Below are 23,152 nucleotides of genomic sequence, written 5' to 3'. Positions count from 1 at the left end.
CTTCTGGCTTAAGGACCTAGTGGGACCAAAGCACTCTCTGAATAGGTTGCATATGCCCAAATGCTTACGGAACTGGGCCAGGAGAAGACGCCATAAGACCCGGGACTTACAAATAGTCTCTGGCTCTGGGTATTGCAAGACACAATAATCTGTGGACCTGCATCTGCAACTCCAACACACTCTACTCTGGAGGGACCACCCTGCCTAGATTGGTAGTAAAGTGGGCATCCCCAGGCTCATCAGTGCCTGGATCTGAACTAAGTCACTCTTTGTCTGATTTACTACTCAGCCCAGAGTCTGCAACATTTGCATGACTCATTTAACCTAATGCCAACACAGCTCCTTCGATTTCATACAAATGAGCCAATGGTCAAGATAGGGATGCACCCAAACAGTCTCCCCTCTGACATAGTGCGGCCCATACCACCATCACCTTAGTGAATTTTCTAGGTGCCATAAGCATGGTGAAGAAACTTCTGATGTGCCCTCTGTATGGGAATACATAGATATGCTTCTGCGATGTCGAGGGAAGCCGAGAACTCCCCCTTTACAATAGGCCAAAATTCCAGAGTGCTGGGACTCTGTCCAGAAACGCAGAACTCTCACGGCTGCACTCATCTTCTGGAGAGATAAAATAGGCCGATGGGCACCTTCCTTCTTCAGAACCACAAGGTACATGGAATATCTTCCTTTGTCCTGCTCCCCTAAGGGTATGGGAAATATTGCCTCTAATAGCTACAGCAGAGCCACTGTGGCGCAAACTGTAAGGCAGTCCCTGAGGACTGCTAGCACCTACAGGTCCATCGTTTATCTTGGTCCACTATTTGTAACAATTAGAGGGCCAGCCGTGCCCCTACAACTCCTGAAGAAGAAGGGACCCTCTGCATCTTCTTGTGCAAACGTTTCTCCTTTGACCGCCTGACCAGAGATTTCCAAGGGCAGACCTACACAATCCTGGAAAAGATTGCACTTTACCAGACCCCTGCCTCTGGGAGGAGGAGCCCCTGTGTGGGCAATAGCTCTTTGCCTCTATGTACCTCTGCTTGCCTGAGAAGCTCTTAAGACCTTCCAGTAAGGGATTTACCAGGTCTAAGTCATGCTACCAAACCAAGTATATCCCGGCACCGTACCGGTCTAATCGTGAATAGCAAACCCTATGTCTTCCAATAACCAGATTGGGATTACGATGTCATCCTCTGTCACAAGGAACAATCTTTCGTCCAAAGGGACCCTGCCTGATTTGTTGCCCCTACGAGCGCAACCATAGGCACTCTCAGGGAACTATTTCCGAAGCCTGGGTCTAATCCTTGTCCCTTTATAAAGTAGGATACGTCGACAGGGGGATAATCGCAAGACCTAATAGCATACCACTGGAAGTCCAGCAACATGAACTGATAGCATTGCACAAGAGAAGCAGAAATTCTAGAGCAGAGCTTTCCAAACTGTGTGTCGGGACACGTTAGTGTGTCGCCTGCAGTGTGCAGGTGTGTCGCGCAAGCCCGGTCAACTCTGATGCGAGTTTGGGCTTTTTTTTTTCTAGAGATTCACTTTTTTTTTTCAGTTTATGGGTTGCTTATTATTGGGTGATTTTTGCTGTCAATCGCGTTTTTTGGGGGGGCTTGGTGGGTGGAACGAGCCTAGCCATCCTTGCATTGGCTGCTGCTGCTGATGAGGCCTGGCCATGAGGAGTACTGACTGCAAGCAGCAGTGTCTGGTGATCATGGAAGGGAGTGAAGCACTTAACTGGCAACAATGGTTGATTAGTTATTGTTCTGTGTTCCATGTAAAAAAAACCCCGGTCTAACCCCAAGACCAGGGCAACCTTTTCGTTACTTGTAAACCGGATTGATTTGTATTGCATACAGGAATTCCGGTATATAAAAGTTAAAAATAAATAAAATAAATAACAATCAAAAAGACGAGGTACATGAGTGTGGGGGCCAGACATGTGCTGCGGGGAGAGAGATGAGTGAGTGGGGGCCAGACATGTCCTGGGGGGAGGAGAGAGATGAGTGTGTGGGGGACAGACAATTTGTTTTATTATTGTTTCTCATAAATTATAACAATAACATGAATCTTGGAATATATATTTTTAATATAAATTTAAGGTTTTCATGAGATAGGTTGTGTCGTGAAACATTTTATTTATGTATATATTTAAGGAAACATACATAAATTGTCGAAATATGTTTCGTTCATTTAACCTTTAACCTCTGGTTTACTAGTAGACTGAATTACCGTGTCGTGAAATTATGTTTGTCTAAAAAGTGTGTCACCAACATGAAAAGTTTGGAAAGCTCTGTTCTAGAGAATGGCTACCCCAGAAAACAGTCTTTAAACTGCCAAAGAGCAGAAGTTCCATCTGTTTCATCCTATAGCCATCCAAACCCCCTCCCGGGGGCATCCAAAGATCTCGCTATCAGCCTTAAGCCTTCTTCTTAGCAAATGAAAGAAAGACTTATGATGGCCGCCAGACCTGTTCCTCTTAGGACTCCCTCAGAAGTAACAGGGCTAGAGAAAACCACCTCCTTCTTACAACTGGTTGCTCATTGGCCCCCAGGTCCCAAGGGAGTATCCTCTTGAATAGCAATCTCCCTCCTGAATGCCATAACTGGCAGCTCTGAATGGAATGAGTTGAGCGTGCCCCTCAGCATTTGCCTTACTGTGTTTGGCGGGAGCGATTTTGTAATGGCGGGAACATTTACAATGGCACCGCCGGACTCAGCCCCTCCCGCTTGTGGTGGGAGCAATTCCATGCTGCCGCTGAGCAGAAACATTTGCTCTGGCACCGCGATACTCCTCCTCTCTCTCTCAGCAGGAGCAAATCCAATAGCGCTGCCCTACTTTAAGTGCTTGCATTGAGCAAGAACACATGTCCTGCTGCCACAGGACTCCTCTTCCCGCTCTCAACAGGAACCGTCAAACATTGGCACTGCCAAAATGCTTGCCCTGGTGTCACGGGTGTCACTCCGAACGGTAGGTACTACCATGGCACAGTGAATCTTTTACTGCTTACACTGAGCAGGAACACTTGCCCAGGCATCACAGGACTTCTTTTCCCTGCTCTCCGTGGCAACCCTAACAATAGTGCTGCCAAATTGTCACTACTTGTGGAAACACCTACTATGTCATGGCGGGACTCCTTCCTGCTCTCCCAGTGGCAGCAATCACAATGGCTCTGACAGCCTAAGTTTCCTGCACTGCACAGAAGCATTCACAATGGTGCTGCGGGATTCCTCTACCCTTTCTCAGCGGGAACCAGTGGCATGGCGCCACCTGCTTTAATTGTTTGCAGTTAGTGAGAGTGCTATGAAGTGGACCTCACTTATGCCCAGCCCCGAGGCAACTGTCACACTCTTCACCTTCCCTCAGTGGACACTGACCCAGCCATCAACCCACATCACAAAAGATCCAGCCTCCATACTCCCCCACTCCAACCAGTCAATCAAAATAAACTTTTGTTTTCCTTTTTTTTTTTTGTAAAGTTAAATATGTTTCTGCACAAGCTGAGTTGTCATTGTTGTCTTTAAGCTGTTTTTCTACACGATAATACTACTACGACTGTTACTATTGTATAATTGTTATCTTCATGTGCAAAGTGTTGTAAATTACTTGAAAATTTCAATAAAAACGTAAAATCAAAAGTAAATACATAAAATACTTCCCTGCCAGCTGATCTGAGGAGCCATAGTGGAGCGCACCAGAGGGGAGTAGAGGGAACAAGCACCACTGATTTTCAGCTCTCTCTCCAGGCAGAAGCACACCAAGGGCCACAGACCCCCCTACTTCCCTATACTTGACCAGGAGGATATCCTTCGTAGACCTAAGCACTCCTGGGAGTCACATTACAACATCATCTGCCTGCAGGATCTGAACCTCTATAGAAAAATACTGAGGGACTGCAGGTGGCATGCTATCTTAAGCAGAACATTGTCAGTAAAGCTTTTCTTCTCAGTCTCCATCTGCTGGTAGGAAGGAAAAACCTATGTGCCTGCACTGATCAGGGGTATGAACAGGAATTACTCTAAAGTTACCCAGACATATTTAGTAGAACACTTACTGAGCTAAGTTCCATTGAACATTCAGGTAAAGTTACCAAGGTTAAGTTTCTTGCTCACTGAATATCAACCTCAAAATTCACAATATAAGAGCTGCTCTTTTCACACACAATACTGTGACTAGAAATAATTTTAGGTGCTGTGCTTTGCATATACCAATACTCACCTTTTTTTTTTTTTTTTTTTTATCAGGTAGCATTTTGGCTACTACAAAGCCTTGGAAGCAGGTGGCCAGTACATAGACTTAACACACAACACAAGACTGCAGACAATGTAACAAGAATAAAGTTGGGCAGGCTAGATGGGCTTTATAGCCCTTATATGCATCATATTTCTAGGTTTCTAGATCTCAATAATCACAAATGCAGGAAGAAGCAGTAAAGCAGTAAAGTATGAAAGCAGAAACAAAGGGTGAGCAGGCGTGTGTGTGTGTAAAATCCATAAAGAATATTTACATCTTTTACCTTGTGTAGTGATGCCAAGGACAGGCTGGGCTCCTGCAGACAATGTGACTGAACCAAAATTAAAACCAGCTCTGGTAAAAAAACAACAAAAAAAAAAAAACAACCCACAGTATTGAGTCTGCAAATGTACAGTTCCCACAGTGTCATTCCAACAATCACATACTGACATCTCATGCACAATTCCACAGATCGATCTGAAGGGTGAAGGTTATATTCAACTCTCTATTCCCTGGACCAGATCTCTCTCTCGCCTATATAATGTCCATTACCTGTCCCTGGCCAGGAGGGCAAATGCTTCCCAGTTTCAGGTACTTTGTAGAAAGGGGTATTTGAAATGATTCCAACAGAGCACCTCAGAAACGTACTATCTGCATGGTCATCTTTTTTTTTTTTTTTTTTAAACATTTATAATCCGCCTTATCCACAGTTCAAGGCAGAGTAGATAATCATCATTATAATACAGATGAATGATAGACAAAACACACAAAGAGAATTCCAAACGATAAAAAGGTGGAATGTATAATAATAAATCCTACTAATTACTTGTTATACCCAAAATGCATCACAAAGTCTACCATTACGGTTTTAGGGAGTGGGGTGGGGCAGAAGAGAGGCAAGTGATTCAGTACTAATCTTCACAATAACATAGTAGACATCAGAATAGGGCTATTTGGCCCACTCTGCACAGCTTCTCAGCAGAGGCTGGTTTTCAGGATATCAATAATGAATACTTATCAGCTGTATCTGCATATCTATGTTCTCAGAGGAATGATTTGCATAGCTTGGTTACCCTGAAGAGCGGCACTTGAGGACCAGAGCTGAGCATCTTTACCTTTAGTCATCCCCTTTTCCTTTTCTCTGCCCTTTGGTTTAATGGAGCTCCTTCAGCTATCAGCTACACAAACCCCACTGTCTGAAGGACACTACTGCTCCTTATCCTTGCAGAAAGTTTTACTAAGACAGGAGAAATTCTAATTCTGCTCATCCATGTCTGATTTATTAATGGATTCAGGGAGACTATACCTATCACACACAGACATGACACTCAGTATGCATGAAATACCGAGATGCAAACTATGAATGAGGAAAGACTTTGCAAGAACCCTTACCCTGCTGAAGAGAAGAAGGCCTTGTTCAGCTGTGAGGAGGCAGAAGTCACTGATGTCACCACAGAGGTGGCTGCCGTAGACTCTGCCTTTGCTATTCCTTGTCCTGAAATGACAGTATGAAGGGAGAATAATCATACAAGCAGACTACAACCTTCCCCTGGCACATTATCATATTTATAACCATATCTAAAGCAAGCGCCAGCTCAGTTTCAAAAGCTCCTGTACAATAACATCTTTCTTGTTGGTACTTTAAAAGGTGCCACAAAGACTGCAGTTTTCTTCAAGCATAATAGTTACTAGAGGTGCACTACGGATTATGACACAGTCACAGGTATAATACAACAGTATCACCTCTTCCTATGCTCTTTGATGCTCATATCTTGAGACCTCATGAATGGCACCCTTCAGACTTTTAAAGCACCCGTTGAATTTCATAATCCTCAATGTTCTAACATCCTTTTTCAAAATTCCCTTAACATGGTCTCCAGTTTCTAGTAGCAGCCAGGAGAGGATCTTTGCGACTCTGTGGTTCTTCAGAAAACTGCCGAAGGGGGACCTAATACTTGACATCACTCCAAGCACAAAACACTATTAAAACTATAATGGGAGCCTCAGAACGCCACAGGGGCCAATCAAAACGCTACCCAAGTTGTGAAATGGACTGAACAGAAAGGACAGGACAGCTCTTTACCCTCAGCCAGCAAATCAAGAGTCCTGGTAAGAACATGAACAGTGTGCACTGTTGGGCTTCTTCAATAGCCTTCAGTAGTGAAAGAAAAATTCTACCTTCTCTTTCCAATAAATCTGCCCATTTTATAAATCTGCAAAATTACAAATCACGATAAAGAAATCAGCTTGCCAAATACTAAAATGGGCAAATCTCCGTTTCCTTAATACAGTTATCTTTCCCCCTGTCTCTCCATGAGGACGTACAGGACTGACCTGAAGTTTTGCTGGTGGGAGCAGCAATGCTACCTGCAGACACGGCACCAGTATGCATCTTCATAGAGCTGCCAGCAGGGCTCTGAAAGTGCAAATGGGAACAAGTGAGCATCCTTGCCAAAGCCCCAGTCAAGGCTCCCAATCCCTGCAGCCCCCACAATATATGCTGCAACAGCAGCTTCAGTACATTCATATCACGGATTTCTGCAATGACATCTTGTTAGAGTTAATATTAAATTTGACTCTAAATGGCATAATGCAAATACAGGCTGCAGAGGCAAATATGCTCCATATATATTATACTAGAAATCTATATTCTGCAATCACACCTGGAAGCATTTGGGAAAAGAAAAGGCTAGAAGGTGTTTGGGCAGTATCAGAATAGGTTACATAAAAAGCCTCTCTCTCTCTCTCCAGGATTTCATCAAAACGGTAGCAGAGTGCAGTGCAAGTGGACAGAGAGCAGCAAAATTACAAAAAAAGGCAGTCCAGAGAGTACCATGGAAAAGCATGCAAGTACCTGCTTGGCTTGGTTTGTAGCCACTGTTGCCAGGACCTGTTGAACAGCCTGGGCAGCAGACTGAGGGACAGATGACCTGCACAGAAACAGAAAGGAAAAGGCATTTCATTGCTACCTCTGACCTAAGGCAGATCACATGGCCAAAGGCAGGTAACTTACTTCAGCCCATGTGCAAACGAACATAAGAAATTGCCATGCTGGGTCAGACCGAGGGTCCATCAAGCCCAGCATCCTGTTTCCAGAGGCCAAACCAGGCCACAAAAACCTGGCAATTATCCAAACACTAAGAAGATCCCATGCTACTGATGCAATTAATAGCAGTGGCTATTCCCTAAGTAAACTTGATTAATAGCCGTTAATGGACTTCTCCTCCAAGAACTTATCCAAACCTTTTTTGAACCCAGCTACACTAACTGCACTAACCACATCCTCTGGCAACAAATTCCAGAGCTTTATTGTGCGTTGAGTGAAAAAGAATTTTCTCCGATTAGTCTTAAATGTGCTACTTGCTAACTTCTTGGAATGCCCCCCAGTCCTTCTATTATTCGAAAGTGTAAATAACTGATTCACATCTACTCGTTCAAGACCTCTATCATATCGCCCCTCAGTCGTCTCTTCTCCAAGCTGAACAGCCCTAACTTCTTCAGCCTTTCCTCATAGGGGAGCTGTTCCATCCCCTTTATCATTTTGGTTGCCCTACTCTGTACCTTCTCCATCGCAACCCTGCCCATTCTCCTCCCTCAGCAGAAGCTGCCATGCACCATGCCTTACTCTCCAGTCAAACAGGGACTGCATGATTGTTTGAGTAAGCAATTGGATGAATTAACTTGCTGGGAAACAACAGGTAGAATGCAATGGAACACTGACCAGTGAAATGATTAACTCATCACCCTGCTCAAAACAAGCCTATTTCATAATGCAATGTAGAGCTTGGAAACCCTGATTTGCGTGCGAGCCTGCTCATAGGCTTTAAAATACATCTTATTTAGGCAGTCCTATAATAATAAAACAAGTAAATAAAAGCTAGTCTCCTGCTGCTCTGAGGGATGAGAATGTTTTAAGATTTTGTACATGTGCCAGGGCCTGGCCAGGAGTGAGCAGCTTTTATCTTAGCATCAGACTGGGGTGAGCACTCATCCAGCTACTGTTACAAAAGAGGGCATGTCTACTTCCTTCACCTCCCAGCCCTACAAAATCTACGTTCCAGGCAGAGACCAATGCTGCTTTTGAGTGGAATAACTGCTAGGACTGTGGATGCATAAAGAGGTATTTCAGCAGCTGTAAATCATCAACACTGCTTTCCTCACCCACCAATTCTGAATTTTATTATATTTGCTATTCTTTCATGTCATACGAAAACCACCCCTCATTCTGTGACTGCTTGGTACAATGCTCACTTTTAAATCTATTTAGCCAGTGTTGAAGAAGCACAAACAGCCTCATTCAGTGGACATACTGGATCTTATGAGAGACTTTTCCATACATAGCTCAAAGTACTGAGCCAAGAAGTACTGAGCCAAGATATTACAGAGAATAAGCGGCTGCCCTTTACTGTGATCCAGTAACAGTCCATGCTTTTGGGTACAAGATCAGCGATTGATCTGTAGCAGAGGAAATCCATGCCTCTAATTATCAGAGACTGGAAGATTCAAAGGCAGTGTGCTCTTCTCTGGGGGACATGACAACTCCTGCTGGTTGAACTGTGCAGCTACAGGTGCATCGGAAAAGCAGCAGCAGTGTCTGTGCTAGGAGCAAGCAGGGAGCACTTGCACTACTGTGCACCTTTTGTTAGACAAGGATTCCCAGTCGGGTGGCTGAAAATAGAAAAGGCCCGGTTTTCAAAGTCTCTTTATGGTGGCTGAGCAGCTAGCATTTTTCATATTGCCTAGTTCCTGGGTATCAGTGTATTTACTGAAACGCATTTGCCTGTACATAAAGCCACAGATGTGAGAAAAAGTGCCAACGAGGGTGCTAAAAACTGAAGAAAATAAGACTGGAAAAGTGCAAACAAATTCACAATGGAAGTGTAAAAAAGCTAAAAACACAGTACACAGAAACCTTGAGCCTGGATGGTCTGGTTACACCTCCATCGAGCCAGGAATGAACAGCATTGAATGGATACTCCTCTAGCTTTATTTGCTCTTCCCTCTCAGCCACAGGGTGAATCAACACAAGAAAACCAAGCTAATAAAATCCAAGCAGGTCCAGGTGTGCTACATCATACAAAGAAGAAATTCCACATATACAGAATGGATTGTGCAGAGAAAATTCTTTCAATCTCAAGCTCATTTACTAATTAAGACTAATTTATCTGATGCAGAGGAACAGAGAGGCTCTCCAATATACCAAAGCAATTGCTAAATTCTGCACAAAGGCCAGGTTCCAAAAGAGTTAATTATTAAACGATTTAGTTAATTAATTTGCTGGGTGTTATGGTATCAAATTACTGCAACAAATAACTATTTAGAGGACAATAAATTGGTGCTAGCATGACAGAAAATGCACCAATGTTTCCAGCTACAAAATTTTAAAAACATTTGTATGCAGTGCCACTACACAGCATAGCCTCAGCCAGGCCAGCCACCACCACTGTGCTGCCCAGCCCAGCTTCTGCCAGGCATGCTGACATCACAAAATTCCAAAAAAGACAACAAACCATTCAAAAAATGAAATGACTTCACGTTAACATTTTTACTCAATTAATAATTGTAATTTCAGGGATGCCAAATCAAGGAGGAAGAGAGACCTCAGAGCCTCTGTACCTGTTCTCAATGGAACATTATGGTATTAAAGAGGTTGTGCCAATCACAGGTCTTAAAAAAAACCCACCTCCAACCACCTTGTAAACTTTTATTAACTTCTAACAATTTTTTGCTCTTTTTTATTTATTTTTATCTAAAAAATGTTTTTGAAAGTTCAACACTAGTATTGAAATTGAAGAACAATTGGAAACTTCAAATGTTGAGTAAATAATTCAATAACGAAGATTTCTCACAAGAGTTGTGTCCAATCATAAAGTTATTATTTTAGATAAAACTAATAAATAAAAGAGAGCAAAAAAATTGTTAGAAGTTAATAAAAGTTTACAAGGTGGTTGGAGGTGGGTTTTTTTAAGACCTGTGATTGGCACAACCTCTTTAATACCATAATGTTCCGTTGAGGACATGAGGTCTTTTTTCCTCCTTGAGTTGACATCCCTGAAATTACAATTATTTAATTGAGTAAAAATGTTAATGTGAAGTCATTTCATTTTTTGAAAGGCATGCTGACATGCCACACACCCCAGTATCTGTATATCATGCTACCCATATAAGTTTATGTACAGAACTCTCATTTAACTAAACATCAATGTGTTTATGCTGTTACTGAACACCAAAGTACATTTGGTTTAAAAAATAATTCGGGTGAATAAAAGATGCCCAGTCATGTCTCTTTGGTTATAGACACCATACAGATGCACATGCTCACCGTGCCTGGATCTTTAAATTGACAAGCAACAGGTCAGTTATTTGAAAGAATTAGACACAACATGTTAAATCCACTGATAAACCAAACCAGAGTGCGATTTTGAGCAGTGTTTGCTCAGGGCCAGTTGCTGAGACTGGTCTGGTAGTGTGTGCCTGATTCAGAGAGAGAACAAGCAGTAAGGATATGTAGAATTACCATCAGCTGATAAACAGTAATGTTTAGTTTCATCAGCAGATAGGTTATGCAGTTCAACTAAAGCAAGGACAAAAATAAAATGAGATTAATACTCTCCCCTCCACTGGCTGGAAGAGGGCTCCATTAGTCCACCAATTGCAGCAACAAGATTAAATCAAGCCTGAGCCAGCATGGGGGTCATGTGCCTTGCATGAAGGTACTCACCCTATCACTGCAGGCATGGTGAGGCTGGCTTCACTACTCTTCAGCTCCTGGATGTTAACCACTTGGGGGACAGACTTCAAGGATGACTCACTCAAAGAATTGCTGATGGCTGTAAAACACAAGGGCTTTGGCTATGAGTAGAAACCCTCTGTTCTGTGCTAGCATGTGTAATGAAATTACTTAGTATAAGTGTAAATTTGGCTAAGGATGTGTTCCGAAGCTAGGCCTTTGTGGACTCTGGGTTCTCACACTGACACATCACATGACTACAACAGTGAGAACAGAAGTAGTAAACAACAGATGTGGATTAGCTCAGTGAAAGAACATTCTGTGTTGCTCTATGTGCTGTGGTGTCAGAAGGGGGATTGGGATAGGGGGAAGGTGCCTTCCTTCCCCCCCCCCCCCCCCCCCCCAATCACTTCATGGCATAAGATAAGAAACACAGCAGACTGTAATAGACACAGAGAGGTTCCCACTGGGACTAGGTTTTGGGAAATTGTATGTATCCCTCAAAGGAGAACATTTTACTTGTTAATTTTCTTTCCACGAATCCTGTTTCACCAGTTCAGTCAAGACACAGCAGATGGAGGCAGAGAAAACAGTTTTCCTAGGTGACAGCATTGCCACTACTTATAGGTGGTGCAGCACAGAAACACCTCAATACCTCTATAACAAAACACTGAACAGAACAAAAACAGTAAACCGAAGAAAATATACAAGCATTCCCGGACTCAAACTGACCTATCTCTTCCACACCAATCCTTATCACCACCTACACCATGATTAACCACCTCCACTATTGTTTACATGTTTACATTAATTATTAACCTATCCTTTCTCTTCTTTCTCTGCCAAGTTCTAATCACCCTGTTATATGTAACTGCCTTTTCCGCACCATTGTTTTAGTTTATGTTCACAATGCACCCCTGTTTTATGTGAACCAGCATGATGGGACTGCGCTCTCGAATGCCGGTATATAAAAACCTGAAATAAATAAATAAATAAAATACCTGTCTGCACCTTCAAGATCCAAAACTAAACAGGAAGGTAGACAGGAAGTTATATACAATCAAAGGCTGACAGAAGACTGAACTTGCTCTTACACACAAGCAGAGGACTGGACAACAAAGTTACTCTCTTCATATGCAGCCTAACTTCTTGGAACCAGTCCTAGACTAGTGTAGCAGGATTCATGAAAAGAAAATTAACAGGTAAGAATGTCTTCTTTCATTTCATCCTGCTATTCCAGTTCAGTCAAATTCAGGAGGGATGATGTGAAGGCCACTTGAGGATGCCTGCCCCCAAAGGCTTTAACTGATGAGTAAAACACAACAATCTGTGATGCTTAACAAATAAATGCAAGGGTGACCAAATAGCTGCCTTACAAATATCCACCAGTGCTAAAGAAACTGCTTCCACCCAGGAAGAATAATGAACTCTAGAAGAATGAGGATGAAAACTGCCAGGCGTCTGACAACCCCTGAACATATATGCCCAAAGAGATGACCTCCTAAGTCCACTGGGTCCAATATGCAAAGATATCCGGTTATCACTTACCTGGATAACTTAGAAGGGATATTCAGCAACATGGCTATGCTTCTGAATATAAACAGATAAGCTCTAGTTATCCGGGTAAGTTATGTTCAGATAACTTTAGACCTGCTATTGAGCAAATCTAACTTATTTGGTTAACTTAACTGGGTAAGGCTGCGTACATGCAAATATCCAGTCAAGATAACAGGATGAGTAGTGCCACCTGATCCACCCATTCCCTGCACACTGACTATATCTGCTTATCTACTTAGCCAGATAAATCCTACTTACCTGGCTAAATAGTGTTTCAATACTGAGCCCATAGTGTCAGAGTAGCTGCCGCCTCACCATTGCACAGGCATTCAAACCCGACAAGCAACCAGATTTTTACACAAAAAAGGATACAAAGAATTACTGCCACCCTGGCACTCTTCTGTAGAGCAGCTGGAAAAGAAAAGGCTGACTGAGGTGGAATGCCGACACCATTTCTGGAAAAAAGGAATGCATGGATCATAAAAACTAAAAAATGGATCCCTACTGGTAAGAGCCTGAAGGTCCGAAACATGCTGGGCTGAACAGATTTCCACTAATATAAAATGTTTTCAAAGAAATATCCTTAAGCGAAGAATGTTGTAAAAACGCAAAGGGAATTGTCACTAATATTTCCAGAACCAAGATGAGGCCCCAGTGAAAGACTGCCAGTCTAAACAGTGGCCAATTTTTTTAAACCACAAAGGAAGCGAAACACAGATGGATGAGAAGTTACTGAGGACCCCTGAACAGTAGACGGCTGCTACTGAACTCTAAGGGATCAAGGCCCAGATCTTTCTCCAGACCTACAAGGGGAAAGGATAATATACAAGGTATATCTGAACACCAAGGGGAGAATAACCGTACCCTGCAAAAAGTTATCAAATACGAACCCAACCCAGATATAGGCCAGAGGAGCTGAAAATTTACAGGCTCTCAATAAAAGTGGAATTCACCAAAGAAGAAAAAACCCATCTATCCCAGGCATGACCTTTCAAGAATTAGGCTGTAAGATAAAAACAGAGTATCCTCCATAGGGAATGGACCCTGCATCAACAGCCAAACTCACTACCCTCAACAAGGTTTGAAAAATCAACTACCAAAAAAGTCCACGCCTAACAAGCACAAGCAGAGGAAGGAGGCACTCGTAACACTGTGTTTGGGGAGACCAATAGGACAGAAGTGAAGATTGAAGTGTTCTCATTTGAATTCTGGCCCAAGGAACCAGAACGGCTTCCATTGAGCTGAGCAGTTCAAGATATCCCAAATTCTAGGGCCTGTGAAGCAGAGAACCTCTGCACCTGAAGAACAACCTTGGTAACTCTCCCCTCTGGCAAACACATGACCTGCCTCTGTGACAAAAAAAACCCCCCAAACAAACCACATTCCCAGGTATTCCAAGGATTGAAGAGGACAAAGGTTGCTCCTGCAAAACTTAAGACACAACTCAAGTCCTCCAAGATAAGGGCTACTCTGCCGGATGCTGGAACAGTCTTCTGGCAAGACTTGGCCCTGACCAGATAATCATCTGATAAATAATGGATCACGATTCCCACCTTCTTGAAGAAGACAGTCACCACAACCAATCTGGTGAATGCACAGCAGTGGCTAGACCAAAAAGGGGTGCTCTCTGAACTGAAAACAATGCTGAAGAACACAGAAACGAAGAACCCTTGATCTCCCAGATGGAGGAATGCCTCCAACAGGACAGCAAACTTGACATTCTGCATCATCAGCAACACAGATCACAGTTTCCAAACTGAAGTGTGAGTCATGGAGGAGAGAGAGACCAACAGCACCACCCTCAGCAAGTGAAGCATGGAGAGAGCATACTGCACCACCAGCCTTTGGTGACTAAGTAACAAGGGGACACCAAGAAAATGCTGGGAATAGATACGAGGTCTAGGGTTAGAGAAGGTGGAAGACATCCAAACCCTCACTGCTCCAAAGATATCTGAATTAATCTCTGGTAAAAATTATAGATAATGACTGCATAATGCCAACAGACACTGAACCTGCTGTGCCACATTGCAGGACATGATCAGATGCAGAGGTGCTGGTCAGCTCTGGACTTCTCTTGGAGCCACAAAATGAATAGCCCATTCCTCGAGCGTGTAAGGAATAATATGATGACCATCTGCCAGGCCTGTAACATTTGAAGTCTTGAGACTGACCAGGCCCTTATCCAAAGCGGAAAAATAGGAGAGAAGTGAGCGACTGCTATCCTCCAGAAGTCACTGGGGTTTCAGATCCTCAAGAGTCAAACCACTGCTCCAGTTCTGCTTACCTTGAACAGAAAGCTTGCCTGAAACAAGTCAGACCACAACTCTGCCACCCAGTTATGGAGAAAGAGGTTTCCTGGAATTACAACTGAAGCTACTAATTTAAAGGAAATCTGGAAAATACTGTACAGAGTAACAGCCAAGAAAATGATGGCTTATTTCATCCTAGGTACCACTGCCTTCTCCAGAAGTTGCTGAATCCAGTGCAAAAGGGCCTGAGCCAACAAATCACTATAAAAAAAACCCCAAAAACCTTGGAAGGCCAGGACCGCCAAAGAAAAAACATGCTGTTACGATAATGCAATCTCTCTGACATAAGAACGTGCCATACTGGGTCAGACCAAGGGTCCATCAAGCCCAATATCCTGTCTCCAACAGTGGCCAATCCAGGCCATAAGAGCCTGGTTTGGCCTAAGGATCTTTTAGGGAAATACATTCTCCTTGGAAATTGGCTCACCCACACAGTTGTGACAGGAGTGTCCTCTACCACCAGCTTCAAGAGAAGAGTGTTTTAGGGGACTTGCACACATTTACAATAATGGGGTCCCAGACATCCTCCAGGTTCAGTGAGAGCTACAATCTCTGCTTAAGGAAACAAGTGAATTGTGAAAAAACCAATGTCCCTATCAAAGGAGAGTATCTCTTCTGCGTCAAGACAGAAATAGCAGAAGTTGGTAGAACCTCTAGGCAATACTCCCGAAAGGCTACATGCATACAAATTTTCTTTGTTCAACTGTTTATGACTAAGCTCAAATTTGAGCACTACAAGCTAGAATAAAGCAAATTTTACTCCTGACGGAATTCTGCGCAAAAAAATTTAAAATTCTGCACACTAAAACTTAAAATTCTGCATACGTTATATTGGTCAAAATAACAATATATTTGACAGTCTTTAATTTAAAATGTTATACAGAAAAAATTTATGACTTAAAGATGCAGAGTTTTAAATATTTTGAGCAGAATTTCCCTAAAAGTACACCGTTAGTGTCTTTTCCACCCTCTCTTCCCTACTCCCCTGGCCAGTCTCCTTTCACTTTGCCCTCTCAGGCCCCAACTCCTCCACCTGCCACTATCTCTCCCCTCCCCCTCTCGGCTCAATCCCTTCTACTCTATCTCCACTCCCGGAGTTTGACTCCTCTCTCAATACTGCTTCTCACACAGGCTCCCTGTCCCTCTCTCTCCCTCTCTCACACAGGCTCCCTCTCTCTAGACTAGAGCATATACATCCCCACTCATACAGGCTCCCTCTCTCTTTCTCTTGCACCGCCCCCCCCCCCCCAAAATAAGGCTCCATTTCTCTCAGTTGCACCCACACACACCCCTCACACAGGCTCCCTCTTCTCTTGCACACTCACCCACACAGGTTCCCTTTTGCTCTCATGCATACACCCTCACACAGGCTACCTATGTCTCTATCTCTCACATACCCCTGCACACTGGCTCCCCTCTCTCTCTCACACACACCCTCACTCACAAACAAGCACCCTAACTCCCTCACATACACACAATCCCTTTTTCACACACACCAGCTCCCAATCTCTCACAAATATACACACTCCTTCACAAACTCCTCACATAGGCACTCTCTCTCTGCCACAGACACACACGCATCCTCACACATGCTCTCTCTCACTCCCCCTGCCCCCCAGGCTCGCAGTCTTAATTACACACACACACACACACACACACACACACACACTCATTCTCAGTGGGGCTTGCTCCATCTTTGCCACAAGCAGGATGGGCTCCACTCGTGGCACTCTGGGGCTTGCACAATCTTCGCTGCGAGTGGAATGGGCTCCACTTGCGGCACACCCAAGTAGGATGGATTCTGTTCACGGCACGCCAGGGCCGGCACGAACTTTGCTATGATTGGGATAGACTGCTTGAGGCCACTGGGGCCTGCTCCAAATTCTGCGCAGAAAATGGAAATTCTACTGAAATTCTGCGCTTAAAAGAGTAGCACAGAATTCCCCCAGGAGTAAAATTTCATTGGAATTTCTCGTGTGCACTATTTTTTGCCACATTCACAGGGCTCAAAGTGTCTGTTTGGCAACGCAACTCCCAACCTATTGCTATCAAAAAAATAAATAGCTGGATGGACCGTCTATGGGCTTCTGTCCGCTCCAGATAGAAGGCTAAGGTTCACTTGCACTCCAAACTGTGCAGTGCTCTTTCACCTTGGTGCGAATGAAGCCTGGGAAAAAAGTTGGCAGGACGATGGAAGTCTGTCACCATCTTAGGCAGGAACTTAGGGTGCATGCGCAAGACCACCCTGTCATGATAACATTTTATATAAGGTGGTTAAGTCACTAAGGCCTGGAGCTCGCTGACTCTGCGCGCTGAAGTGATCACCACCAAAAATATGACCTTCCAGGTCAGATACCTCAGGTCACAGGTGCACAGTGGCTCAAAAGGAGCTTTCATCAGCTGAGCTAATTCCACACTGAGGTCCCAAGACTCAGCAGGAGGCTTTAGGAGAGGCTTCAACTGAAGCAGACCCGCATAAAACATACAAATCTAGGCTGTACAGAGATGGGCGTACAATCTACACCATGGTGGAATGCACCAATTGCACTCAGATGGACCCTAACGGAGTTGGTTTTTTAGCCAGCCTCCGATAGGTGCAAAAGGTAATCAAGCAGGAGGCAGGAGAACAGATCTAGGGCCTTCTGTTCTCCATCACACGGAAATCCTCCTCGACTTCAAACCGTAGGACTTTCTAGTGTAAGGCTTCTTGTGCTGGTGGCCTGGTACAATCTGAAATGGGGGATCTCTTTCTAGAGTGTAAGAAGTCTGGGAGATGGGGTGACTCAGATGCAAGCCTGGAGGCTCTGCGTGGCCTAGTGCCACTGCAACCTCAGGGTCCAGTGGGCTCTGCACATGTGTAAACGTATCAAAGGAGTGACATGGATAGTTGTCAATATGTGCCATGCTGACACCTGCTGGCTCCCCTGGATCTCTGCTGCAATGGATGCCAGGGTGGCGGCCCGTGAACAAGGCCTGAAGGTTCTTGCCTGAGCCGTGTCTAGCAGGGCTCCTATAAAGTCCAATTGAGGTGATGAACTGAGATGGGACTTTGGGTAGTTGATGACAAACCCTGGTGACTCCAACACCTGGATGGTCAAGCTCATGGACTGAATGGCCCCTGCCTGAGAAGTACTCCCAGCATGCGGAGGTGCATCACCACAGCTAAGCATTTTGTGAAAACACATGGAGCTGACACTAGCCCAAAAGGTAACACTCTGTACTGGAAGTGCTGATTCTCCACACGAATCGGAGATACTTCCTGTGACTTGGGAAGATCTCGACATGGGTGTACGCATCCTTTAGATCGAGGGAGCATGGCCAGTCCTCGCCTTGCAGTAGGGGGATCAAGATGCCTAGGGAAACCATCTTGAACTTTTCTTTTTTTTTAGAAACTTGTTCAAGGCCCTTAGGTCTAGGAGGAACGGAGTGCTCCTGTTCGCTTTGGAATCAGGAAATACCTGGAGTAGAATCCTTGCCCTCTCTGCCTTGGTGAAACAGGCTTGACTGCCCTCGCCGTTAAGAGGCTGGAGCGCTCCGTAAGCAGTACCTCCTGATAAGCTACCAGCCCCCAAAACGAGCACAGAGGGCAATTTAGTGGGACACCCAATAGGTTTAATTGGTATCCCTGACGGACGATGGAGAGAACCCACTGGTCTGAGGTAATACTGGGCCACTGGTTCATGAAGAACCGCAGCCTGCCCCCACACAGTTTCCGGTACAGGCAATTGACTGATGCTCCCTCTGATCCAGTCAAAACCCCATCCCGGGAGTTGACAGAGGAGCCGGCTGGGCCTTCGGTGCTCTCTGTTGCCTGGGGCGGCTGCAGGAGCTCGCATTTTGCAGATGGGAGCAATGGGGCGGAGGACAGTACCTCCTTTGGTGATAGAAAGACCTCCTCTGCCCCTGCCTCGCTGATGACCTGGATGAGATGACAGGTCAGGAGTGCCAGTGGAGAGCTGTTGGAGGGTCTCATGGTGGTCCTGCAACTGGATCACCATGTCCCTCACCCTATCTCCAAAGAGATTCTCCCTAGTACACGGCATGTCAGCAAGCCATTCCTGAACCTCTGGACAGAGATCCAAGGCCCACAGCCATGCCATTCTGTGGGCGCCGATTCCCGCTGCAGAGGTCCTTGTTGCCATTTCGAAAACATCATAGGTCGTCCGGACCTCGGGTTTTCTGCACTCCAGCTTCTGCACCAGCGATAGGAGGGAGTCCTGCTGTTGCTGAGGCAGCTACTCAGCTATCTCCTGTACCTGCTTCAAGAGGTCCTGTGAGTACTGGCTCATGCAGAGCTGGTAGAAGGCGATGCAGGCAATGAGCATGGCTGCCTGGAACACTTTCCTCCAAAGAGCATCTAACGCCCTATGGTCCTTCCCTGTGGACACCAAGGAATGGATCTGAGAGTGCTTGGACCTGTTGAGGGTTGATTCGAGGACCATGGATTGGTGGGGGAGCTGACACTTATCAAATCTGATTGCCTTCCGGACGAGGTAAACCCTGTCCACCTTCCTGTTAATGGGAGGCACTATGAGGGGGTGTTCCCACATCCTTAACAGCAGCTCTTTAAGGATATCGTGCACTGGGACTGCCACGATTTCCTTAGGAGGCTCCACAAACTGGAGAATTTCCAGCATCTTGTGCCTGGCTTCTTCCTCCATCAATAACCAAAACGAAATGGCTTCTGCCATTACCCGCACAAACCCGGGGAAGAATAAGTCCTCCAGCGGGGACCTCCTTCGTTCTTCTGGAGGAGACAGTTCTGAGGGGAGACCCTTTGAGCCCTCAGAGGAGGACTCCATAGTATTATCCCCCCAGGGATCATAGGGACCCTTCATCCTCAGTGTAATCAATAGGGGATGGGGCCCTGGGTGCTCTGTCTTCATCCAGAGGCACAGTCACCAGCAAACCCAGTGCAAGCCCCAGCAAAGCTGGATGGGGGGGCAGCAGGCCACGGTGTCTCTATCGGCCTAGGCGGAGCTTCCTCCTCAGAGGAACCGGGAACGACCATCGCATTGCTCGGGGGACACACTGGTGCCCCGCCAAGCATTGATGGCCTCCCGGGAACTGCACCATCCAGGCCGGTAACACACTGATGAGCACATTCAGTCACTCCAGCAGTGGTTCCAAGGCAGACAGGAGCTGTGTCGATGCCATCGGTGCCATAGGACCAATGCTCTGCAGTGTCCGCTCCACTGCCAGCTGGTCACGCCACTCCAGATCCTCCTCGAAAATTGCCAAAGCCAACACTGACTGGGAGGAAGAAGGGGTGGCCAGATCTTCCTTGGATCCCTTAGGTGGATCGATGACTAGCACCAGGACCAGTGGAGACTGTCGAGGATCCCCAGCATTGATGGAGGATGGCACTTCTTGCAGAGGGGTCGCTTCGGGGGTATCACAGCTTGAGCTGGCACATCCCCGTGCCCAGTACCATACAAAGACAACCAGTGCCGATGCTTCCTTGGCTTCCCTCAGTTCTTGGCCCAGTCTTTCCACGGTGCTGAGGTCGAAGATGAGGAACCCGACTTCCTCAACCTGGAGGAGACCGAGTGTCGCCAGTCTCCAGTGTCCCTATCCATCAGCAGCATCCACAGAACAGACAGCCCGCCAATGTTGATGGCACGGAGCTTCAAGGTCCATCGGTGTCAATGCCGCCAATGCTGAAGTGGATGGCTCTGATTTTCCCGACCCGAAGAGTTCCTCTATCTTGTCGAGTCGGTCAAAACATCCCTTCGGGGTCATTTGGACGCACTTGCGACAACACCAGACGTCATACAATGTCCCCAGGCAGAAGACATATATCATGGGGGTCCATGATAGACATGGCCCTTGGGCACCAAGGGCATCGACGAAAACTGGAAGTGGCTATGACTCGAAGCAAAAAAATATGGACGCAAAACGGCAACAATGGCGGAAGGCAACGATAACTGGCGGGCACTGAGGCACTGCTGCCATGGGGAAGGTTGAGATGAAAAAACTTACCCGAAAATGCCGAGAAACCTAAGGAGACTATGGGAGGGACCCAGCATCGATGGAACACAAGAAAAATCCCAAGAAAATTGGGGAAGAGAGTTTTCCCAAGAATTTTAAACAAAAAACTGAAGAGCTCACGCACACCACGATGTGAAAGCTCTATGGAAAAAAATAGACTGAAGAGGGACCCCACGTGGATGCATGGTATAGGGCATGCTCAGTATGTCAAGTCAAAGTTCTGGAAACTGACAAAAGTTTTCCATACTGGGCTCCATCTGATGATGTCACCCATGTGTGAGGACTATCATCCTGCTTGTCCTTGGAGAAATATGGTTTCAGATGTGCAGATGAAAAGGGTATAACTAACAGAGGCAGGGGAGGGAGACAGCAGAGGGATAGACAGCAAGAGCATCCTCATCAGCAGAGGCAACTCAGCTGCCCTAATCATAAGAAAAGTGTTTGTACTACATTATCATCATTGCAACTATTGCCTTTTCTAAATCTGTGTATTCTGCCTTGCTTTCTGGAACTAAACTTAGCACTACTTACTCCCGGTGTCTCGTGTGCCAATTCAAGAGTGTGGCTTTGTGTTTTTAAGTAGCAGATTCTGTCAAAAAGGGAGCCTGCAGAACACCGCTTTGTGTCTTGAAGTGGCAGATAGTGATGGGGGAATTGCTCTGGGATATCGGCCTTGTGGTCTTATGTTTTACTACTCCTACACAGTGAACCTGCAACAGCATGGATAAGGGTACAACAAGGATCTGTTGACATCACAGTCACATCATGAGATGAAGTCATCACCACAAAACTCCAGATATATCTGTTGCCTCAGTTAACACAGTTTCTTCATTTAGATATTTCTAGTTTTACACAGATCATATTTCTTGATACAGAAGTTTTGGTCTGATACAGTGAGAGGCAATCCCTTAAATAATCCATATATGTACACATGAGAAACATTACATCACACATAAGCCAACACTCCTCCACAAAATGTGAGCACATGTTTTCAATCACTGCATGTTTTTAGCAAAAGATGCTGGATGCAGGCTGGCACAGTGTATGCAGTGAAAGGGCAGCATGTCACACAGTACCCACAATCACTTTCTATCAGAATGGCCCTCCAATCCAGTCTCTAGAAAAGTCAGTGCAATCAGCTACTTGTGGGGAAGAGACAGCAGAAGTTGCTTACCTGTAACAGGTGTTCTCACAGGACAGCAGGATGTTAGTCCTCACACATTGGTGACATCACAGGATGGAGCCCAATCACGGAACACTTTTATCAAAGTTTCTAGAACTTTGACTGGCACCTACTGGGCATGCCCAGGACAGCACTAACCCTGCAACCAGCAGGGGTCCCCCATCAGTCTTGTTTAAAAGCTATAGTAAGTGCCAAAAATAAAATAAGAAAAATGTAACGAACCCAACACTGCGGGGGTGGTGGGCAGGTTTCGTGAGGACTAATATCCTGCTGTCCTGTGAGAACACCTGTTACAGGTAAGCAACTTCTGCTTTCTCACAGGACAAGCAGGATGGTAGTCCTCACATATGGGTGAGTACCGAGCTGAGGATGTCCGAGAAATGCACCAAATGTACCCAAGATGTGCAATAGGCACAAGGACTGGGGTGGAATTTGGTAGAGGGCATCCTGAACCCTAACGGGTAGGTGGAAGGGTGTTGGTACATCAAGTTGCAAATAGGTTGCATAAGACAGACTGGCCGAAGATGGAATCTTGTCTTCCAGCTTTGTCTAAACAATAATGGGCTGTAAAAGTATGGAGAGAACTCCAGGTAGCAGCCCTACAAATTTCAGGAAGCGGCACCAAGCGTAGGTATGCTACTGAAGTTGCCATGGCCCTGACAGAGTGTGCTCTAACACGGTCTTGAAGTGGAATGCCTGCTTGCTGATAGCAAAAGGATATGCAGTCTGCTAACCAGGAGGAGAGAGAAACCACACTTGGCGTGGCCAGTGAGGGGCTATCAGGATCATGCTTCCCTTGTCCTGATGTATCTTCATGAGAGTCTGAGAGAAGTGGAAGTGGAGGGAATGCATATAGGAGACCGGTTGCCCATGAAAGGGAGAACGCATCTCTTGGTCGTGAGTGTTGGCTGCGAGTGAGAGAGCAAAAGTTCTCTACTTTGCGGTTTTGAGATGACGCAAAGAGGTCTATGTGAGGGTAACCCCAACGTTGGAATATTGAGTCCGCTACTGTGGGGTTGAGAGACCACTCGTGCGGTTGAAAGGTGCAACTCAGCTTGTCTGCCAACACATAGGAAAATTAGTTCTTACCTGATAAGATAGGTACATCGAATGGGAAAGGGCCTCCGTCCATATCGGTGCAGC

The 23,152-nt window shown here is 45.4% G+C and overlaps 1 protein-coding gene across 2 annotated transcripts in view; it reads right to left on the bottom strand.

Annotated features, from left to right (window-relative positions):
- NUP214 (nucleoporin 214) overlaps positions 1-23,152 on the bottom strand; it is a 232,051-nt gene that overhangs the window by 93,576 nt on the left and 115,323 nt on the right. For both annotated transcript variants that reach the window (XM_029612981.1, XM_029612982.1), the window contains exons 24-28: positions 10,961-11,069; positions 7,094-7,169; positions 6,574-6,655; positions 5,632-5,734; positions 4,523-4,593 (exon numbers count right to left, since the gene is read on the bottom strand). In XM_029612981.1, coding sequence (XP_029468841.1) covers positions 4,523-4,593; positions 5,632-5,734; positions 6,574-6,655; positions 7,094-7,169; positions 10,961-11,069 — 441 coding nt within the window. The remainder of the gene's footprint in view (positions 1-4,522; positions 4,594-5,631; positions 5,735-6,573; positions 6,656-7,093; positions 7,170-10,960; positions 11,070-23,152) is intronic.

This window comes from Rhinatrema bivittatum, chromosome 8 (assembly GCF_901001135.1).
Source record: "Rhinatrema bivittatum chromosome 8, aRhiBiv1.1, whole genome shotgun sequence".
Taxonomy (NCBI): Eukaryota; Metazoa; Chordata; class Amphibia; order Gymnophiona; family Rhinatrematidae; genus Rhinatrema; species Rhinatrema bivittatum.
The sequence above is the reverse complement of the archived record's forward strand: the minus strand, read 5'-3'. Positions and strand labels throughout refer to the sequence as shown.